Here is a 21,883-nt window from a genome sequence, read left to right as displayed (position 1 = left end):
CCGCACACCCTCACCGGGGATGTGCCTGCAACCAATGCACATGCCCTTGACCGGAATCGAACATGAGACCTTTCAGTCCGCAGACTGATGCTCTACCACTGAGCCAAACCGGTTTCGGCCATAATCTTAATTTAATCTGTACAATAAAACCCCTCTGAGATAGTTATATTGTGGCAGAGAGAATGGCTCACAGAGATTTAGAAAAGATTTAGAAAAAGTCGAGGGAAAGACCAAATTCAGAAAAAATTGAGAGAAGTACAGGTGTAGGATATGGAGATGCCCTTCCCACCGTGAGGAATGGAGAGACAGTGAAGGAGCTGGAAAAGGCACACTTACATTCCTTTCTGCTCAAGTGCCAGGACATCACTGCCAATTAAGGCTGCAAAACAACACCATACACTGTATCTCTTCTCATGTTTTTCTATTAATTTAATTTGCTTTACTGTAAAATGTTAATTTAATGAACAGATCTTTGACATTTTATTTGCATGAAGACATTTAGAAACTACAACTATCATTTAGTGTAGCTAAAGGCAATACAACTGATTTCAAGGTCAAATACATAATGTGTGAGTTGGATCAGAAGTGGTGTGAAGTGGAATGGTGGTCTTCCCAGTTCCTTTCTTCAGTTGCTTCTGCACCCTGAGTGGTCATACTGGGCTAATGAGAGAGTGTCTGCTAGTAGGGACCTAACACATCTGATCAGTTCTGCAAGAAATTGTTTTCCAAAAGTTTAAGAGGCTTATAATATTTGACACATGTATATTTTTATAGTGAATAATTTATTGTTACTTAGAACTGAAGTTTAAGGCTGCCTCATAAATTTTACAACCACTTCAACTTGTCCTTTGAAAAACCTCTTTAATCTTAAAAGATTTTCCCCCTTAGTGTTTCTTTTTTGATCACTTTATAAAATCCTGCTTTACTTAGACCTTTTTGTATGTGAAGTATTTCTAATGGCATTTTAGATTATGCTGTTTGTGTTCTAGCCTTTTTATATTATTAAAGATGCAGGGTCCTTTTGAAGCCTCTTTGTTAGGGCTCCCTATTCAGTGGAGATGGCACCTCTCCTTTACCTTTATTCCTCCTGTGGGATGGTGTCTAGCCTGGTTATAAACAGCTTAGAAGTGTTATGAGGTTATATTCCATCAGGCTTATTATCTGCTTTCTTTTTCCACCAGATATACATCATCTGGAGGTAGACTTAGCATTGCACATCCAATAGCTTCAGCACTTCACTGTGTCCATCCTGGTTTTATTCTTTGCTTCCTTTCCTTTCTCATAGTTTTGGTTTATTAGTCATGTTTTCCTTTAGAAAAATCACTTTCCAAATTGCATTGCTATTTTATGAGATCTATAATTTTATTCTATATCAAAGATCTTCTTATTATCTTCACAATGAAATATTTTAGTTATATTTGAGTTTGGAGCATGGTTTTCCAAAATGTACAATGTTACTGTGAGTCCATAGATGTAGATCTCATCCTGTACAGCTTGGTTAATCTCATTTAGTTCTACAACCATGAGCTATATTAGTCATCCTCCAAATGCCTGCCATTGAGATCTGGTAAAGACCTTCATTGTCTTTGTAGCAGGCAGACTTCCAGGTGCCCCAAGATTCCCCCTCTGTGTGTTCACAGCCTCTGTGCATACCCTTCCTTCTGAGTGTGGGCAGGACCTGTGACTGGCTTCTAGTAGAATATGGCAATGATGAGGGGATGGCACTTCCATGTTTACATTACGATATAGCAGACTGTCTGGCTAGCAGACTTGCTGTGGCGTCACACTGTCTTTCCTAGCTGGCTTTGAAGAAGTGAGCTGCGGTGAGTTCTTTGGCCGTAAGGGAACCGAAGGCTGCTGACCCCCAGGCGAGCGGGAAAGTGGATCCTCCCCTAGTCCAGTCTCCAGATGAGAACCCAGCTCTGGTCAAATCCTGATTGCAGAGGCCCTAAGCAGAGGACCCAGCTTGGCTGTGCTTGCTCTTCTGGCCACAGAAACTCGGGGGAAATGTGTGATTGTTTAAAGCTGTTCAGTTTGTGGCAATCTGCTGTGTAGCAGAAGATGACTGGTAGAGTTTTTATGCTCATTTTAGAAAAGTGTGCAGTCTATATGCAATACTTGCTTGTCATAAAAACCTCAGTGTAGAAGTGTGTGGAGTAGAAAGTCCTCTCCGTGTCCTCCTTAGTCCACTGTCCTCACGAGAGGTAGCAGTGGTCAACAATTTGGGACGCATACCCACACCCCAATATGTCACCACAGAATTACCCATTGACTCATATGTTCTGTTCTGAGACTTGTTCTTTCATCACTTACCTTTTTTCTTAAAACTGTAACATGTAGTCTGTCCTCTTTTTAAAATTACAGATAATAGCCCATAGTGTAGATTTTCTGTAATTTAACCTGTGTCTGCTGCTTTCAATTCTTTATTGTTATAAAGAAATCTTTATAGAATGTTAACATCCTACTACATACACCATTATGCCTCTGCATGTATTTTGGGCCATTATTGATTGACAGAAAAGGATTGCTATTTCAATAGCTAGACACATTAATAAACATAGTGGGATCATTAGTAGGCTCAACATTTTGTGCATTGGGAACAGAAATCCATATGGGCTCGTATGGATGGACCTCTAAGATATATAAAGTTCAAAAGAAGTACATGAAAGCATAGGAAGCTTCCATTTGTGTGTGCATCTGTGTATTTTAAAGAGCACATGTGGATACATGTGTGTACATGTGCATGGAATATTTCTGGGTGTATTCTACAAAACTGTTTTACCTTTACGGAATGGGACTAGCCTGGGAGGAAAGTTACATTTTTTGTACATGTGTCTATGTCAGTTCTAATAATCACATACTTACTTTTTATTGCTTGTCATTGTGCCCTCCAAAATGCCGTCTTATTTAGTATACACATTGCTAACAGTAGTGACGCACATTAATACATTTGCTATATATAAGAAATAGACAGATTTTAACAAAAGATTGACAATTTTCCCATAAATAACTTAAATATTTATGTATCCCACTTGTATTCTTAATTCGTTCAAACAGAAACCAGTGGCACAAGTTGTACAACTGATAGAGCACCTACTGTGTGCTAGATACTATTCGAGAAGTCTTTTGTGACTTAACTGACTATGTCTTCTCCACAATTGTGTGAGGCTGGCATGATTGCTCTTTGCGAGGTAGCAGCTTCAGCAAGGTCAAGCAACTTTTCCAGTGATGGACCCAAGCTTTTATGATTCCAGACCCTGTGTTCTCTCTAGCGAGCTATGGAGGCGTGAGTACTTATGCAGCAAATATGGAAATTTCACTTCAGATGTCTTTCCCCGACTTGAGCCACATCAGCAATCCTGGACGGCTGTGCCTTTGTTCTTGGTTATTTCCAGGCTGAGCTGAAATGAGGCAGCTTGCCTTTGCTCAGATCTCACTTCTGACACTTGGCAACCATGTGTCCTCAGGCAAGTTACTTAGTTTCTTAAACCCTAGTTTCATCTTTTGTAAAATGGAGAGAGTCTCTGACATGATACCCGGGACAGTGTTACTGTTGCTGCCACCATCCACCATCTTTGCTGTGGGGATTGTCATTTTCCTTGTTCACGCAGGGGCTTGCATGTTAGGTTGTTTGACCTTTCTTTGGATTCTCTAATTATGTAATCCTCCCAAAGGGTATTATCTTACAACCTATTAGTCATTAATTATTTTGAGATACTAAACATTGTTTTGTGTTCCTGAGAAAAATAAATTTAATTAATGACTATGTACAAGGTTCTGACTATGAGTATGAATCCTGCATACTCTCAGAGTACAGAATGGTAATGGTGTTTTAAAAGAGACTTTGAAGGAGTCTTTATTTGGATAACTTAGCAAGTCCCTTTTTCCAGGATAGATGGAATATAGTGTAAATGGCCTTCCCTCTCCCCTCATTTGGCCACAGCATGTATTAGAAGCTGCCTAAGTAATAGTAGACTTCAGTTCATGTCATCAGCTCATGCATTTTCCCAGAGACCAGAACACAAGATAATACGTTGTATACTTGTCTTATAATTTTGTGAACAATGTTTTGAGGCTTCTTCTTAATGGCTTGCAATGATTTATGTGACTTTTTAATGAAGCATGATATAGTCTAGTAGCTTAGGTTATCACCACAGTTAGGTTGTGGCATAGTAAAAGAATGATTTAATACCACATTATTTTTTCTTGAAATGATGATGAAAACCAATGAGTTAGGAGACGGTGAAGAGGAGTAAAGTTTAATCAACTCCGGCCTTTAAGCCCTGCTTTGCAATAGAAGAAACACATTAATCCTGCTTACCATAGAGGACTTTATTGATGAAAAAAAGGCATTAGTTTGGATTTTTTTAGATGCCATTTTATAAGAACTACCATCAACATTGCTTAAAAATTCTAGGAGTGTGCAAACATTTATTTCATATCACTTTTACCATATTAAATTAAGGTTAACTTTATATAAATTAAAGTTTTATATTTTAATTTGTGTTCTCTAAATAATAATGTGTTCATACCTATAGGAAAGGACTTAGAAAGTAATCCTATTTTAAGTTATTATAAAGGAGTATAATTTTTTCACCTTGCTTTAATGAGATCGTTCCATGGGTTATTTAATGTCAGATTTTAGTTTGAAATGAAGAAGCTAATTATAGTCCTGGCCTTAATAGAAAATATGATTTGCTTTACAATGATCTGCTTTATGATGTGGTTTTCTGGAGATGCATTGTAGCAAAAAGCTGGGACTGTGTCCTTTACAAATGTCCCCTCATATAGCTAGTACTATTTGATTTCTTGTGCAGTTTAATAACATGGCCAGCAGATGGTGCCCAAGTATAATGAAATATATTTGTGATTATGTTGATTTATATGAAAAAAAATTTTCACTTTAAAATATTGATTTAAATTTTTAGTCTAGATACTCAAAAAACTATAATATGACATTTTTACCTTGTTAAACTCCATTTTTATATGTAAATGACACTAACACTATTAAATAGCTTCTGCTTGTAAGTTGTTGGATGAATTTATGGGTGAGCCAAGTGATACCTTTCCTTCCTAGGGATTCTTTATGCCCACTGGCATAAGTAAATATGGTTATGATTACACATAGTTAAACACCCTTAAATATTATTTGCAAAAGTATGTTTATTTTATTTAAGAATAGCCCTGTTGTTTGGGCAAAAATATTCCACAGCAGCCCTGTCCAATGGAACTTTCTGTGATGGTGGAAATGTCCTATAGCTGTGCAGTCCGATACACTCCCCTGTTCCCATATGACTCTGGAGCACCTGAAATGTGGCTAGTGTGGCTGAGGAACTTAATTTCATTTATTCTTTTAAGTTTATTGGCGTGATATTGGTTACATAGGCTTCAAGGGAACAAGTCTATGTTAGATCATCTGTATGCTGCATTGCGTGTTTACCACACAAAGTCAACCCTCCTTCCATCACCATATATTTGACCCCTCTACGCTCTTCTGCCTCCTTAAATTTTAACTGATTTGAACAGCCATAGGTGATTGGTGGCTCCCTAGCCGGGTGTGGAGTTCTAGGCCTGGGTCTTCTGCTGGGCCGCGGTAAAACCTGACCTACCAGAGGAAGAGGTGCCAGCTAGGTGGGGAGTGGAATGGGAATAGGGACTAGGAGTCGGGTATTGGTGCACTGGCTCTGCCCCAGGGGAGACCTGTATTCTGTGCTTACCTGTGGTTCATGGTGTCTCCCTTTTCCATCATGATCGCCCATGACCAGCTTTTAGTTGCTCCTCTGCTCAGTTCAGATTTCAGAGCAGCTGTCCCTGTCAAGTCTTTTCAAAAAAAGAAAAATCACTCATTTATTTTATATTAATTTAAAAATACAATTATCTTCATTTTTTTGGGGGCAGAACACTTTATGGAATTTGATATTTTTGACACAATGGACACTTGTTAGTTAGACATTTAACCTTGAGCTCTAGAAATAATACTACTAGTCCATAAATGAGGAATGAAAACTGTTTCTTAGGATATCAATAAAACATAACTGTCACACACTTATAAAGTCACTTAGCTACTCATTAATTTTCCACATTAAACATCATTAAATTAAATGCTAATTAAACATCATTCTTAGGTATTTACCAAGGCAAGGTCAAGTGGTAACAAATTGTAACTGAGATGGAATAGGCTTGAAAGTAATGGTCTTAACATTTCTTTTAGGTTTTGTTTCCTCCCCCCCCCCCCCCAGTTCTGAGTCGGATTTCTGACAAACTTAGTCATTTTTTTCTTATAAAAATATTTTGAGCCGAAACTGATTTGGCTCAGTGGATTGAGCGTTGGCCTGCGGACTGAAAGGTCCCGGGTTCGATTCCAGTCAAGGGCATGTACTTTAGTTGCGGGCACATCCCCAGTAGAGGGTGTGCAAGAGGCAGCTGATCCATGATTCTCTCTCATCAATGTTTCTAACTATCCCTCTCTCTTCGTCTCTGTAAAAAATGAATAAGATATATTTTAAAAAATATTTTGAATGAATGGGGTTTTATAATAGTTTTTTTTTTTTTAAATTTCACAAGCAAGTTTCTTCTTGAGTTTATAATATGGGTCAGTTTTGATTATCCTTTGAATAAACAAAAAAGGATGACAGCTCATAAATATTTTGTAAAATTTAATTTTAAGGGAGTTAAAGTACTTTCTGAGTGTTATACTGTTAAACCAGAGATATATCAATAAATGTTGATTTAAATGTGTGACCTTTTAAAGGTGTTTTTATTTTTTTAAATCAAATGTGTTATTTTAAAGGAGGAAATGGGAAAACTATGGAGTCTTAAAATGTTAATGAATTTCTGGTCAATTTTTAGTTTTGTGAAGCTTCTTATTTTTTTTAAAATTTAGGTTTTTAAAAAAATAAAGTTACCTTTGAAAAATTAAAATAAATATGTTGTGGGTCATTGGAAGTAACTTTCATTTTCTTATTTTCAGTGTTATTTGATACTTTCCTGTTGCTTTGATAATACTTGTTGCTATTTTTATTTTTCATTCATACTTAGCAATGCCATAGAGGACTGTTCTGAAGATGGTATAGAACAGTATTACCTGCTGCTAGGTGGAATGCAAAGTCATGAATCTAAAGTTTTCATTTTAATGTTCCTGGTTATCTCTGGTGCAGTAGTCGTATTACTCTCGAGGTGTTTTACAACTGTGAAGAGCACACCTGAAACGTGTGTATGAAAATGCATAGGTACAGTTTAAAGAACAATTATAAGCATCCCTTTTCGTTTAAGCCAAGAAATAGCACATCACAGTACTCCAGGAGACGTTCTGTGTCCTTTTCCTGCTGCCTCCACTTCCCTTCTCCCAAGGGCTGCACTGTTCTGTATTTTATGATAATCATTTTTTTAACTTTATATAATGGAATCATGCCCTGTATCTTATTTTGACACTTGCTTCTTTCTCTCCTTTACTTCAGGTTTATCCAAGTTAATAAATGTAGCAGTAATTCATTCTTGTTTTGTGGTAAACTTAAAATCAATGCATAATGTGTACATTGAGATATACAAATCTTAAGTGTAAAGCTTGAAAATAATGGAGAAATGCTTTATGACAACACATTTAGCAATGATTAATTGGCTATGACACCAAAAGCACAGACAACAAAAGAGAAAATAGATAACCTGACTACATCAAAATTTAAAACTTTTGTTTATCAAAGGACACAATTGATAGAATGAAAAGGCAACCCATGGAATGGGAGAAAATATTTGCAAATTCTATATCTGAAAAAGGGTTGATATCTAGAATATGTAAAGAATCCTACAACCTAGTAAGGAAACAAACAACCCAGTTGAAAAAATGGGCAAAGGACTGAATTGACATTTCTCCAAAGAAGATATTCAAATAGCCAATCGGCATATGAAAAGATGCTAAATAAACATCACTAATTATTCTGGAAATGCAAATCAAAACCATGATGAGATACTTCCTATTAGGATGGCGACTATTTAAAAAACAAATAAATATTGGCAAGGATGTGGAGAAACTAGAACCCTTATGCATTGTTAGTGGGAATGTAAAATGGTATGGCTGCTGTGGAAAATATTATAGTATGGTAGTTCCTAAAAAATTAAAAAATAGAATTATCTTATGATCAATAAATTCCACTTTTGGGTACTTATCCAAAAGAATTGAGAACAGAGACTTGACCAGATATGTGTACAACTGTGTTCATAACATCATATTCACAATAGACTAAATATAGAATCATCCAAATGTCCATCAGTAGGTGAATGGATAAACAATATGTGGTATTTACATACAATGGACTATTTTTGAGCCTTAAAAAGGGAAGAAATTTTGACATATGTTACAACATGGATGAACCTTGAATATATTATGCTAAAGGAAACGAGCCAGTCACAAAAAGACAAATACTATATTATTGCGCTTATATGAGGTCCCTAGAATGGTCAAGTTTATAGAAAGTAGAATGGCAGTTGCCAGGGGACAGCGGGAAGTGGGGACTTAATTTTTAAAAGGTTACAGAGTTTCAGTCTGGTGAGCTGGAAAAGTTCTGGAGATGGATGGTGATGATTGTTGCACACAATGTGGATCACTGAACTGTATATTAAAAATGGTACATTATAGTAAGGTGGTACATTTTATGTTAGGAGTATTTTGCCACAACTAGAAATAAATAAGGGAAAGAAAACACAAATTAGCAATATCAGGAAAGAATGAAAGAAGTTCCACACAGATCCTGCCTGCATTAATATTATAAGAAAATATTATAAATAACTATACCAGTGAAAACTTTGATGAAATAGACATATTTCTTGAAAGACCCAAAAATGAATACTGACTCAAGAAAAATTAGAAATGTAAGTGCCCTATCTCTACCAAAAAATTTCAGTTTGTAATTAACCATCTTCTCACAACTCTCCAAACTTCAATGACTTTATTGGTGAACTGTATCAGGATTTTATAGAAGAAAATTATATTATTCTACATGTTTTTTTGTACAAGAAATAAAGACGAAATGCTTCCCAACTCATTTGGTTAAGTCAGTATTTTTGTTTGTTTCCAGAAGAAGACAAAGACATTACAAGAATATTAAACTGTGTACCAATATTTCCTCATGTACTTAGATTTAAAAATTAGTAATTAGCATCCTATATCCAAAAAGTATAAAAATCATATTATAACATGAATAGATGGACTTATTCCAGTACTAAGAGGTTGGTTGGCAATTGAAAATCTAATTATATAAGAAAAATCGTATGGTTAGCTCAGTAGATGCAGAGAAAACATTTAATAAAATGCAACATCCATTTATGATAGAAACTCTCAGCAAATTAGGAATAGAAAGGAAATTTCTCAGCCTGATTTACGTTATCCATGAAAACCCAAAGCAGTTATAAAAAAAAAAAAAAAAGAGGTCTTAGCAGTCCAGATTTGTAGAATTAAAGTTGCAGTAATAAAGATAGCAGTGTTGGTGAAGTGATAGAGAGATCCATGAAATAGAATGGAAATTCTAGAAATAGGCATCCGTGTATGTATATGGGATAATTGACTTTTCACAAAGATGGCAACGGAATGTAGTGAAGGAAGGAAGGCCTTTTCATCAAATTATGTTTGAACAGCTGGATATCCACATGGGGGGAAAATGAAGTGGGTTATGGACCTAAATGAAAATGCTAAGAACCATAGGTCTAGAAGAAAACAGAAAAATCTTTGTAGCCATGGCAAAGAGTTCTAAAATAGGATATTAAAAAATGAAGGAAAAACTATAAGCTGGACTATCAAAATTAAAAGAGATCATTTGGAAAATTACCTGGCAAGGCACAGATGGGAGAAAATATTCTGAGTACATATATCTGACAAAGCACTTGGGTCTAGAATATGTGAAGAACTCACAACTCAAGAAAAGGTAGATAACTCAATGTGTGAAAGATTTTACAGACACATCACAGAAGAAAATATATAAATGGCTAATACACACAAATGAAAAGATCAACATCATTCTTTATTAGGAAAATACAAATTATAAATATGTGATACATTACACATCTGTGAAAATGGCTAAAAGTATAAAGCCTGAGAAAACCAATAGAATTATGATATGATGAAATTGGAAGTCTATAGTGTTGATGGGAATAGAAAATAGCATTCCCACTTTGTCAATTTCTTTTAAAGTATAAGATAATTTACCATGTGATCCATAATTCTTTTCCTAAGTGTTTAGTCAAGAGACATGAAAATGTATGTCCACATAAATATTTGAGCCTGAATATTCATAGCAGCTTTATTCATGATAGCTCCAACCTGGAGACAATCTAAATGTCCCTCAGCACATGAGTAAAAAAGCAAGTGATGGTTCATTCGCATTCTGGAACACTACAGCAATAAAATGAAATAAACTTTTGATATGTGTAACAGCATGGCTGAATCTCAGAAGCATTTTCCTCAGTTACATAAGCCAGACAAAAATTTACATAGTTTTTTTATTCCATATATTTGAGATTCCACAAATTATAGTTGCAAAAGGGAGTAGATTGATTCCAAAGGAGCTCAAGAGGACTTTGGGGTATGATAGAAAAAAAATCTCCTTATTGTAATGGTTATACCGGTATATACATTTGCCAAAACTCATTAAATTATACATTTTAAATGGGTAAAGATTTTATTGTAAATAAATGATATCTCAATAAACTTAATAAAAATCATATCCAGGAATAGCCAAGACTTCTTTGATGTGGCTTTTTCTAATCTAAACATCTGTGAACTAAAGGAGTAAGTTACTCTGCCCCCTCATCCACCCACATAGCTAACAGGGGTGAGAGAGGACCTAGACCTTCACTCAGAAAACTGAAAGTTCAACACATACACAATGACAGTTCTACAGCATTCTGAAATCTAGCCAGACATCTTACCTGTCACCTGTTTCTTTAAAAAAATTATTTTGTTTCTTTAACAATATGTTTTTATTGATTCCAGAGAGGAAGGGAGAGGACAGAGAGATAGAAACATCAATGATGAGAAAACCATTGATCAGCTGCCTCCTGCATACTCCTTACTGGGGATTGAGCCCACAATCTGGGCATATGCCCTGACTGGGAATCAAACCATGACCTCCTGTTTCATAGGACGATGCTCAACCACTGAGCCATGCCAGCTGTGTCTTGATTAGGACTTAGTGCTTCTTCCTTGATTTGTCCTTCGGGACTTGGAAACCTTTTTTCATTCTGAATTCTCTGTCCCTTTTACATGAAGCCAGTTTGACTCCTTGTTTTTGAGGCTGTGTTTATGTTCTTTGCCTTTCTGGGGCATATAGTTTCTTATAAGTCATAGTTTTCAGAAATGACCACCCGCACTGGTTTTCAGCTTCCTCTCAGAGCGAGGAACTCCATTCCTGCCTCTGGTTTCTTGGTGAGTTTGGTTTTATTCCTCTGCTTTGAGGAACCTCTACTTCTCTACAGTCACACTTCCTGCTGCCTCTGGTTGTTTCTGGAACCAGGGCCCGGCAGACCTTCAGTTTCCATTCTTCTCATGGCATTGCGTTTTTGTTCTTGCTCGCAGTGGTGTCATAGGTTCTTCTCTGGTGCAGGCTTACCTGCCAGTGTCACTATCTTATTCTCCAAATTTCTGTCTTATTTGCTCCTGGAATTCATGTTATTTAGACGTTGGAGATTTTGAATCTATCTTCCTTATCTCTTGCATTTACTATATTCATCCCTTTATTTTTTCCTTTGTGTTCTTAGAAAACTGTTTGAATGAGTTTCTAATTTGCTGATTTGATTTAACCAATTTTATTTTGTGCTATATTTAGTTGGCTGTCCTCTTCTTCCATTATGGTTTTAAAAATTTGATAATCACGTTTTTCATTTGTAAGCACATTTTTAGGATCACAGATTGTTCATTTCCTTTCTGCAGCTGAAAAGTTCACTTGAATCACAGTCAGAGCACATATTAAAAATACATTTTATAAATTTCTCCCTTTAAAAAATACATTAAGTTTCTTTTGTAGGAAGACATGTGATTGCTCTTTCTTTGAGCTTTTAAATCTTATATGTGTCGTTGCTTATCTCTTTATCTTTATAGAGACCAATATCTGTTCCTCTAGTATTTGGAACCAACAGAGTTGCTGAGTGAATGTTTCTGAATTCCTGTGGAAATATTTTAGCATTAGGAAAATGAAAGAAAAAAATGGGTATTTCCTACACCCAATTTCCTATTACGAGGAATGAAAAGGCATTTGATGTCAGAGCATCTTATGATGTGCTTGAGCTTTTCTGGCTGTGTTAGTTTGGGTATCCTCAGGTTAATCAAGCCACAGCCCCTCTTTTCTAATTGGGCAGGCACCATAATCATGAGCTTGTTGTCATCATGTCCCCTGTTCTATTTGTAGTCCGTTACCCTTCAGAAGAAAGTTTATGGGGTAGAGCTTTGCTTCTATCCTCTATCTCACTGTTCACCTTGACCTCCAGCCCCATCTCTGTGATTCTGAGCTACCTTTGTACCTACTTACAGGTTCAGTTCATTGTGTTACCAGCTTGACTCAGTCTCGGTGGCCAGAAATAAAATATCTGTGCTTAATGTTCCAAGTTTCTTGTGCCAGCCCATATTTTAGTGCTGATGCTAACCTTCCTATTTTCCTTGGTTCAGCTGCCTTCACTGGAGCTGGCTTCGGGAAGCCTCTGCTCCACTTGGCCTGCACTGGCACATGTCCTAGGGCATTGGAATGCCTTTAGTTTTGGACATGGTGAAATGGAAGCGGAGCTATTTAACTTGTATTTGTAATGGAGTTGGAGGCAGAGCAATTGGGATGGGATGGATATGTGGATTTGGTAATCCATGCTTACTATTATTTAAAAAAATGAAGAGCATATTGACTTGTCCAGGGAAAGTATGTGAAAGGGAAGTAGATAATATTAGGCACAGACACCTGGGATTTAGCCAGTATGGGATGTACAGAGAGAGAAAAGCTAGTGAAGGTTTCTGTGAAGGGGATTTCTCAAGGGGAGAACCAGGGTAGAATGTTCTGTGGCAGCTTTAAAACATTGTCCCTCATGCCTTGATAATAACTAGGGAAGGTAAGGACATTTATGACTCACTTAGCAACTAGGAGATCATTGATGACTTTACACACAACACTTCCAGGGGGAGTGGAAGTCAAATTGTTAATTGAAGAGTATATGGCAGGTTAGGGCATGGACCCAATAACTTAGTTTGAAAATTTATTGTGATGGAAAGAGGAAGATTGGTACAGAGGATGCTGCAAGTGAGTTAGAAGGCTGTGTTGTTTTATGCATGTACCCTGTGTAATAAACCAATAAATGTTTCAGTTCTTCTTTTTATTAATATTTTCTATGAGAAGAATTACTTTTAATATTTAAGCATTTTTCAATTTTTAATTATAGCTCTTTTTTATGACTGTTTAATCTATTCTTAAAGAAGAACAGGCCACTGCTTTGTTTGATATATCAGGTTGCCTCTTCCCATACTGAGTATTAAATGCTTCTATCAGCTCTAGCACATTGGCCAATGAGATTATTTTCAAATTATTACTTTATCTATTTTTTTCATTTATTTTTAACTATTTGGCTATGTGGGATATTGAGTAGAGGTATACAAAATGGATAGCTCTTTTGAAAATAGCTTTCCCAGACATTCTAAATTATTTCATAACTAGTCTAAGGAATGTTATTTATTATATTTATTACCAAAAAACACATTCATTGTAGTCTTGTCATTTTGATTACTATTTTATCTTTTTGGAATACTTAGTACAGGTCACTGTTTGTGAAGAAAATTCTGACATGGCTTGTGATTGAAAGTTAGTGACTTTAATTCATTATATAATGGTTAGTTTCCATTTCACAAATATTGAAGCAGCTGTTCAGACAAGAGATATTTGTAGTCATGGAACTTTCATTGAAGCAATGTGAATAAAAGTGTATGAGAGACTTCAGGCTAAGGTAGAAATTGAGAATGGCATTTTTATATTGTGTTTTACATTGTAGAAAAGTCTTTTTGTTCAAGTTATTTTCCTACACATGTTGTACTTATCATATTTTACCTGAATTAACATTGTGCACTTAAATTTAATTATTACTATTATTATTATTATTATTGATTTTTAGAGACAGAGGGAGTGAGGGAGAGGGAGAATGAGAAAGAGAGGGAGAGGGAAGGAAAGAAAGATTGATTGACTGCCTCCAGCATGAAACTGTGGGCATGTGCCCTGACCGGGAATTGAACCAGTAACCTTTTGATGCACAGGATGATACCCAACCAACTGAGCCACATTGGCCAGGGCGACATGGTGCGTTTTTAAATTGAAGACTTTGATTTATCTGTGGTTTCTGACAAGGTTCCAAATTAATTCAGACTTTCAGGTACATAAAAGTTTTGTTATTTTACGTGTTTTTAGGTTTCATCTTGATATGGAACATGAATTCCACAAAACTTGCTAACCTTTTAAAAGAATTATCTAAGAATATATGCTTTATTTTTTTTTCTTCCTACATTTAGGGTAAGCTAAACGGAGGAGAACATTTTAAATACATGTAGTTTATTATAGTCCTACTTAAAGATCTCATTTGTTTGTAAGCAAGTATGTGGCTTTTAGGTGACATCTTATGTATAGTTTAAATGAAATAAAATGTGAGAAATGTAAGTTATTTAGATTTTTTTCTTTGCTACTGAAACATCATTGTTAATATAAATAATCATCTCATCCCGAGAAAACTTGCTAAGCTTAGATTTGAAAATTCCCGTGTCCCCCGAATATTCCCAGTTCTGATTGTTGGTCTGCCCACAGGGAACAGTATTCTGAGAAACTCCAAAGGACATCACATTCTAGGAGTCCAACCTACAGAGAAGACGGACAACATACCACCCAAAAGAGTTGTGTAAGATCAGATTCTACTTCTGTTTGTTGCTTTAACTCCACACATTTTTAGTTTCATATTGTCAAAGTTCCAATGATGACTTAGAGATAGCAAATAAATACTGTAAGTTTTGGTGACCATCCTGATGTCAAAGAAATGTTGTTTGGTATATTCCTCACTGTTTCTTCTGCCTTCTCAGTAATTCTAAGGCATCATGTTAATAAGTCTATCGTTTTTCTTGTGTATCAAAGAATAGCTTCAAAAAACTATTAGTTTTTTTTTTTTACTTTTTTATTCAGTGTATGTATAAAAATGAGACAGTTGTTATAAATTTAAGAAATTGGGATTAACTTGTAATGAAATAGGAGACACTGCCTTCCTGATGAAGTGAACTGTTTATATATTGACCTATGAATACCTCTCTTGCATCTAATTGCAATAGATGCAATCAAGTGCATAAATAACATAGATTTAGTTTGAACAGGGTACCAGTGAGCATTGCAGGTTGCTGTGTGAAGGGAAGGACTTTGCCTGCCTTCAAGGGTCTTTGTGTAACTCTGGCTTGTCTTGGATTGCAAGACTTTTAGTTCCAAGAATATCCCGAGTGATACCTGACTGTTTTAGCACATATTGCGCTGAACATAACTCCTTGCATTTTCTCCAGTGATAATTTGGAACTTTCAAAAATATTTTAATATAAAGGAGAGCACATTTTAAATATTTGTGGGTTTATTATCAATCATTGCATTTACTCAAAATAAAGCAAGTACATTTTCTTAAGACATTCTTATTCATAAAAATAAAAAGGACCAATAATAGAAGCAATAATGAATTTTAATATAATATATAGCAAACAACTTTTTGTTTTCATCACTTCAGATGACTTAATGACCATAGGTAAATAGATTTATTTGTATTAACAAGGTTTTCTGAAAGCATGAAAGTACTGTATCAACAAATTTAATTTCAAAATACATTTTTTGGCTGTATTGTAGAATATACACTGTTATTTTACACAGATGAACCTTTCTAAGTTTTTAGCGCTTTTGGATCATTGTTCATTTTTGGCACTGATCTTAGGCTTTCCTCAGTTAATTATAATTTCAATCTGGTTTGATAAATATTTAATTTAATACATTACATGGGAGGTGAAAAAAAGCATGGAATTCTACTTTTTTGGAAAAAGTAAAGAATCACTGTAATTGTGTTTTTGTGATGTGAATTCAAAGTCTATTTCTCTTTATATTCAGGGTATGAATGAGAATTAATTTAAGAACAAAGAGCTTCTTGGACATCAGCACAAACTTTCCTGTTAACTAATTTTAACGAGAGTAAATAATTCATCTTTTCAAGTGTCTCCCCATCCCCCTTTAAAGCTACTGTGGTATACCACAATTAAAACTTTCTGTAAAAGAATTTAAAGAGAAGAGTCTGGATTAATTTTTAAAATATTCTTTTGATGGTTTTTTTTGAAATCTAGTTACTGTGTGAATATATTGTGAAGGCATCTCATAGCCCTAAGCAGATGTAATAAACAGTCATTACTTAGAACTGAAAACCAGCTCAATTGTAACATAACCCTTTCCTCTCAGGCAATATGGCACTACCCAAAAAAGCTCACAAAGTTCTCACTGCTCTGAATGACACATTCTGTCCGTCTTCCTCCCTCCCTTTTCTCTGCTCTCCCTCCCTTATTTACCTTCTTCCTTTCTCTTTCATTTCTTCTCTCTTTCCTTCATCCCTTCTTCTCTTTTGTATTTCAGGAAGTTCATTTGAAAAAATCTGCTGTTTCTTTGGATGACAGCGACATCGAAGCTCGCCTTAATAGTTGGAATCTTGGGGTAAAACAAGTATTTGTTTTATGTATGTATATTCATGTGGAAGTATCATAGTATTTGAAAAAACATCTGAACTAATTTAATTTTATTCAGTGACTCGTATTGGATGTTAGATTTCAAGTATTGTGTTAACACCAGGAAGGACTGAGAGCACAGGAAAGAGAAAGAACATTCCAAACAAGCATAACATAATCTCTGCCCTGAACAGCTGCCATTTTTGTTGGGGAAATGAGATATACACATAAATAGTAAAATAATAATTTAAGATAGCATATGATAAAATACCAAAATGAGTTAGGTAGAAAGTAGAATATTGAGGTGGAGGGGAGGGAAGGGAGGAGTTGGAAAAGCAAGGGCATTTGGGTTGAAAAAAAAATGTCAGGGAGACTTCATGGATGAGCTGCCATCATGAATAGCAGTTTTCATATCCAAAGTCTGGGAGCATGAATGTACTTGGATGGTTGGGGAGGACAGAGCTAGGAATTCAAGGCAGAACTGGCATGAAGAACGGGTGCTGTGTACTGTAAGTGAACTGTCATGACTAGTTCCCAGGGTATATGTGGGGTTTGGGGAGCAACGTTAGCAGCTGGATTGCATGGGAGCTCTGAATGCTAAATTGAGAAGTTTAGCATGTAAATTTTAGGCAATAGGAAGCCCAGGAGGTTTATTTTATTTTTAAAATATATTTTTATTGATTTCAGAGAGGAAGAGAAAGGGATAAAGAGATAGGAACATCAATGATAAGAATCATCAACCGGCTGCCTCCTGCACGCCCCTACTGGGACCTAGCCCGCAATCTGAGCATGTGCCCTGACAGGGAATCGAACCCTGACCTCTGGGCAGGAGGTTTATTTCCACCCCATCCCCTCACATTCCGTTTTACATATATGCTGTTAAAACGCTTTGAGGAAATAAAAAGAGATTTGAAACAATTTTTGTCATACTTGGTTTCTATAAAAATAATTTGCATTGTAATATGGACATATGAAAAATACAGAAAATGAGAGGACTAAACTGTTTTAAAATCATAACACCGAGAGATGTAATATTTTGTTTTATGTATATTTCTTTTTCTCTGTGTGTGTGTTTATAAAATTAAAATTTAAACAAAATTGCAGTCATATTTAAGTGCTATTTTAAATTTGGTTTAAGTTTATAATAGTTCTGTAAACATGAATCTTAATAATAGCACTAATTTTTCTTTTGGATGGATATTCCATAACTTATTTAAGCATTCAGTTATTTTTGGACATTCAGGCTGCAACCTGTTTGTTGCTAATATAAGTAATACTGCACTAAAATTACTTAGAAGAGTCATTTTATACATATTCAGTTGCTTTCTTAGGCCCAAAAGGGGTATACCAATTTATTTTCCAACCAGCAGTATATGGGATTTTCCATTTCTCATTTCTTACTTACATTAGGGATTATTAATTTTTTTAAAAACCCAAACCCTTCTTTTTAATGATGGGCTTAATGTGCTTTAGGAAAATCAATTAGGTGGCATTATGAAGGTTATGGTGGATGTGAGTAGAAATGGAGAGAGGTACTCAATCATCTTGTAGGTGTTCGCAATGAACTCTACCTTAGTGTGACTTCGGTGGAGATGGAAAGTGCAGGATGGGAAGTGCAGGAAGAAGCCCGTTTCACAGAAAATACGGAATGCTTACTGACTGAGCGGTGGGCTGTACAGAGGGCACCCAAAGGGAATTGGAGTGTTGGCTCTCCATCAGTTAATTGGTTGTCCAATGGGAGAATCCTGGGTAGGGGTTTAAAAGCTGGTTTTAAACTCATGGAGTTGGAAGAGATGGTATGATTAACCGAGGAGTTCAAAGTTTGGAGCTTCATGAGACTCAGGGCGGGAGTCTTCTGTCTTAGTCCCTCCGTTAGAGGGGCCGCTGTACCCGGAGCTGAACAGCCCTCGTCTCTAAAGGGAGGAGGCTGGGTGGGAGCACAACGTGAGGATGCCTGGCTCAGGCAGTGGCCATGATTGGAGGGAAATGGATAAGAATTTCAGCTACATGAATCGCAGTGATTTTGGAGCACATTAATGACAGAGAAGGGAGAAGCAGAATGGATCTCGAGGGGAATAGCAAGTCAAAAGAAAAACATTTTCATGTTTGAGGGTGTTGGAGAAGTGGTCTAAGCTACCAGCATGGGAGAAGAGCATAGGAAATCCTTCTGAAAGACAAATTCTTTTGCCAGAAGGCAATATCAAAGGGAAAAACAAAATTCAGGGCCTTTTAAACTTGCCTTTGCCCTCAGCTATTGGAAACTTTTGATATACATTTCTTAGCACATGGAAGACTTTTCATGATTACTTAACTGTTCGGAGGATTAAAATTTTCAATGTATAATAAAATGAAAAGAAAGCAGCTAAAATATTTTGAGGTAATGCCTTCAAACTAGGCCTGCCTGAGGTTTTGTTTCACATTTTATTGTTCAAAGAATGCACTAACAGTATAAAATATGAAAGTCTTGTATTTTTATATATTTATAACATATATGCATTAATCAGGCTAAGCTATATATCTCTTAATCACAGTAGAATAATTCAAGTGTCCAGTGTATTAAAGGCTTAGATTTTGCTTTGGATTTAGTGTGGATGAGAATGTGCCACGGAATATTTTTTCCTTTCTTCCTCTGAATGATCAGTTAATATCTGGTTAATTTTTGTGCTATATACAAAGGTAAGTTTTTTTTTATATTTCTAGTGTGACTGTCAATACCTTCATTTTGATGCATTAGATATTCTGGAATTTGAATTTTCTAGTTTATGTTAAAAATACCATTATTCTGCCGAAACCGGTTTGGCTCACCGGTAGAGCATTGGTCTGTGGACTGAGAAGTCCCGGGTTCGATTCCAGTCAAGGGCATGCACTTTGGTTGCAGGCACATCCCCGGTGGGGGGTGTGCAGGAGGCAGCTGGTCAATGTTTCTCATCAACGTTTCCAGCTCTCTATCTCTCTCCCTTCCTCTCTGTAAAAAATCAATAAAATATATTTTAAAAAAATACCATTATTCTTTCTTTTCCCAGGAGTTTGTTAATATTTTTTCTAGGAATACATATTTCAAGTAGAGATTTATATACTAAGACTAGTGATTAAATTTTCTTCCTATATTGTTTTTCTTACTCTTTAACCTTTTTAACCTTTAGTTTTTGGAAAGCTTTCTTGCTTTGTTAATACACTTTATTATATGTTTCATGCGTAACTTTTTTTATATTAATCTTATTTCTAAGGATGGTGTGAGGGGCCATTGGAGGTCTTTCTTGAGCTGCAGCCCTCTTGGTTTGTTAATTTGCATATTCATTCCTTATTGGCTGATGGGTTTGGCTTGTTGGTGTAGCAGAGGTTTGGTCAATTTGCATATTACTCTTATTAGATAGGATTTTAAGAGTAGTTACTGACATTGCATTGTGTGTTTTTTAACATGCATTTTCTGATGACTTGTAAAGTTAGATGCTTTTTAATATGTTTATTGACAGTTTGGATAGTATCTCAGATTGAAGTGTCTACTTAAGGCTTTGCCAATTTTCCTGTTGAGTTGTCAGCCTTTTACTTATCAATATTTATGAACTTTGCATATATCCTGGATTAGAGTACTTTTGGAATATAGTGATATAAATATTTTCTTTCACTTTGTTGCTTTCCTTCATCTCTTTCTGCTGTCTTTGATGAACAGAAACTAAACATTTTAATGCAGTTTGTTTTCTCATCACTTTATATTTAGTGCTAATTTGGGTTCTATTTAAGATCTTTGACTATCTTAAGGTCTTGAAGATATTCTCTTATGTTTTCTTCTAATAGCACTATCATTTTATTTTTTCTATTTAGATCTACATATCATCTAGAGATAGTATTGTATATATTTGAGTTAAGATTTGTTTTTGTCACTTGGACAGTTGCATTTATTGAGAAGACTATTCTTTTCCAGCTGCACTGCAGTATTATTTGTCTCATAAATCAGGTGACAGGACATGTCTGTTTCTATTTTGTCTTTGGCTTGTTTACTTTTCCTTGTGTCAATGGACTATGTGTTGATATTTGTATTTTATTTGTGCTCATTAAGTGTTGAAATGTGAGTAAGCCAATGAATGAGCCTCCATTTGTAGTATTATTTCTGTGAAAAATGTTTTTCAAGTTTCAAAATATTGACTTTAAAAAACATTACTTTGGAGCATAATTGATTTAGCATTGAGGAATGAGCTTATTTTATGCAAGAGTTTTGGCAGCTTCTCTGACTGATGCTATGACTTAAAAACATTTATTTTAGGGTGTTGTATCTATTCTTTTAATCTCCTTTCCTCTAAGACAGCCAAAATAACATATAAAATGTCTTTCTATTTTTCTGGAACCATTCACCATCTCTATTTGATTAACATTAGCCTATAAGGGGGTATTCGGTGAGTTTGACTAAATCCTGAATAATTTGAAGAAACAAACTTAACAGAATCCTTCATAACCATACAAATGAATCTGCTAAAGAACTAAACAAAATAAAATGTCTTTCATGAGAGAGCATTCAGATGTCTGTATTTATGTTTAGTTTAACTTATTCTATATTTTATTATTGTGATTCTATTTGCTTCTTAAACAAGAAATGTTCTGTCACGTGGTTCCTTGTGCTATTGGAACTTAATTATTTTTAGCTTTGCTTTCTGTATTTTTGTTAGAGTTTAATGTTTCACATAAGACCTTTTTTATCTCCCATTTTGGACATTCTTTATTGTGGTGTTCTTTCTTGAGGTATTATGAGAGAACAAGAAGTTTTCTAAAAGAGCAAGAAGAAGTAAATGTTGAGACTGTTTACAGATTGCTTCAAGTCCCTGTTACTGTGGATTACAAAGTGGGAACATTTAACTTCAAAGCACATCTGGCTGCTGTTATAAAGTCAGAAAGTAGAGTGTTCTTTTTCCCAAATAGACTCAAGAACATGCTTTGCTATGAATAATTCTCATTACATATTAAAAGTAGTCATGAGACAAACTCAGCGTATTATGAATGAATAACAACAGAAGATTTGTCCTTGTTCATAGTATTTGTTGTTGCTTTTAAATATTAGAATAGATTTTCTCTTTTTCCCCCCCCTCAATTTTCTTGGTCCATTGGAAAAATGAAATTTATGATAACAGAGTGAGTCCTTAACTTCTGTCTTTAATGGCCTTT

The 21,883-nt window shown here is 35.4% G+C and overlaps 1 protein-coding gene across 4 annotated transcripts in view; it reads left to right on the top strand.

The window, feature by feature from the left end:
* The window catches only part of CEP112 (centrosomal protein 112), a 267,970-nt gene that overhangs the window by 13,364 nt on the left and 232,723 nt on the right, over positions 1-21,883 (top strand). For all 4 annotated transcript variants that reach the window (XM_036451304.2, XM_045586287.1, XM_045586288.1 and 1 more), the window contains 2 exons: positions 14,808-14,898; positions 16,641-16,718. In XM_036451304.2, coding sequence (XP_036307197.1) covers positions 14,808-14,898; positions 16,641-16,718 — 169 coding nt within the window. The remainder of the gene's footprint in view (positions 1-14,807; positions 14,899-16,640; positions 16,719-21,883) is intronic.

This window comes from Pipistrellus kuhlii, unplaced genomic scaffold (assembly GCF_014108245.1).
Source record: "Pipistrellus kuhlii isolate mPipKuh1 unplaced genomic scaffold, mPipKuh1.p scaffold_m20_p_22, whole genome shotgun sequence".
In the NCBI taxonomy this organism is placed as follows: domain Eukaryota; kingdom Metazoa; phylum Chordata; class Mammalia; order Chiroptera; family Vespertilionidae; genus Pipistrellus; species Pipistrellus kuhlii.
Note: the sequence above shows the minus strand (reverse complement) of the source record. Positions and strands in the feature narration are given on the sequence as shown.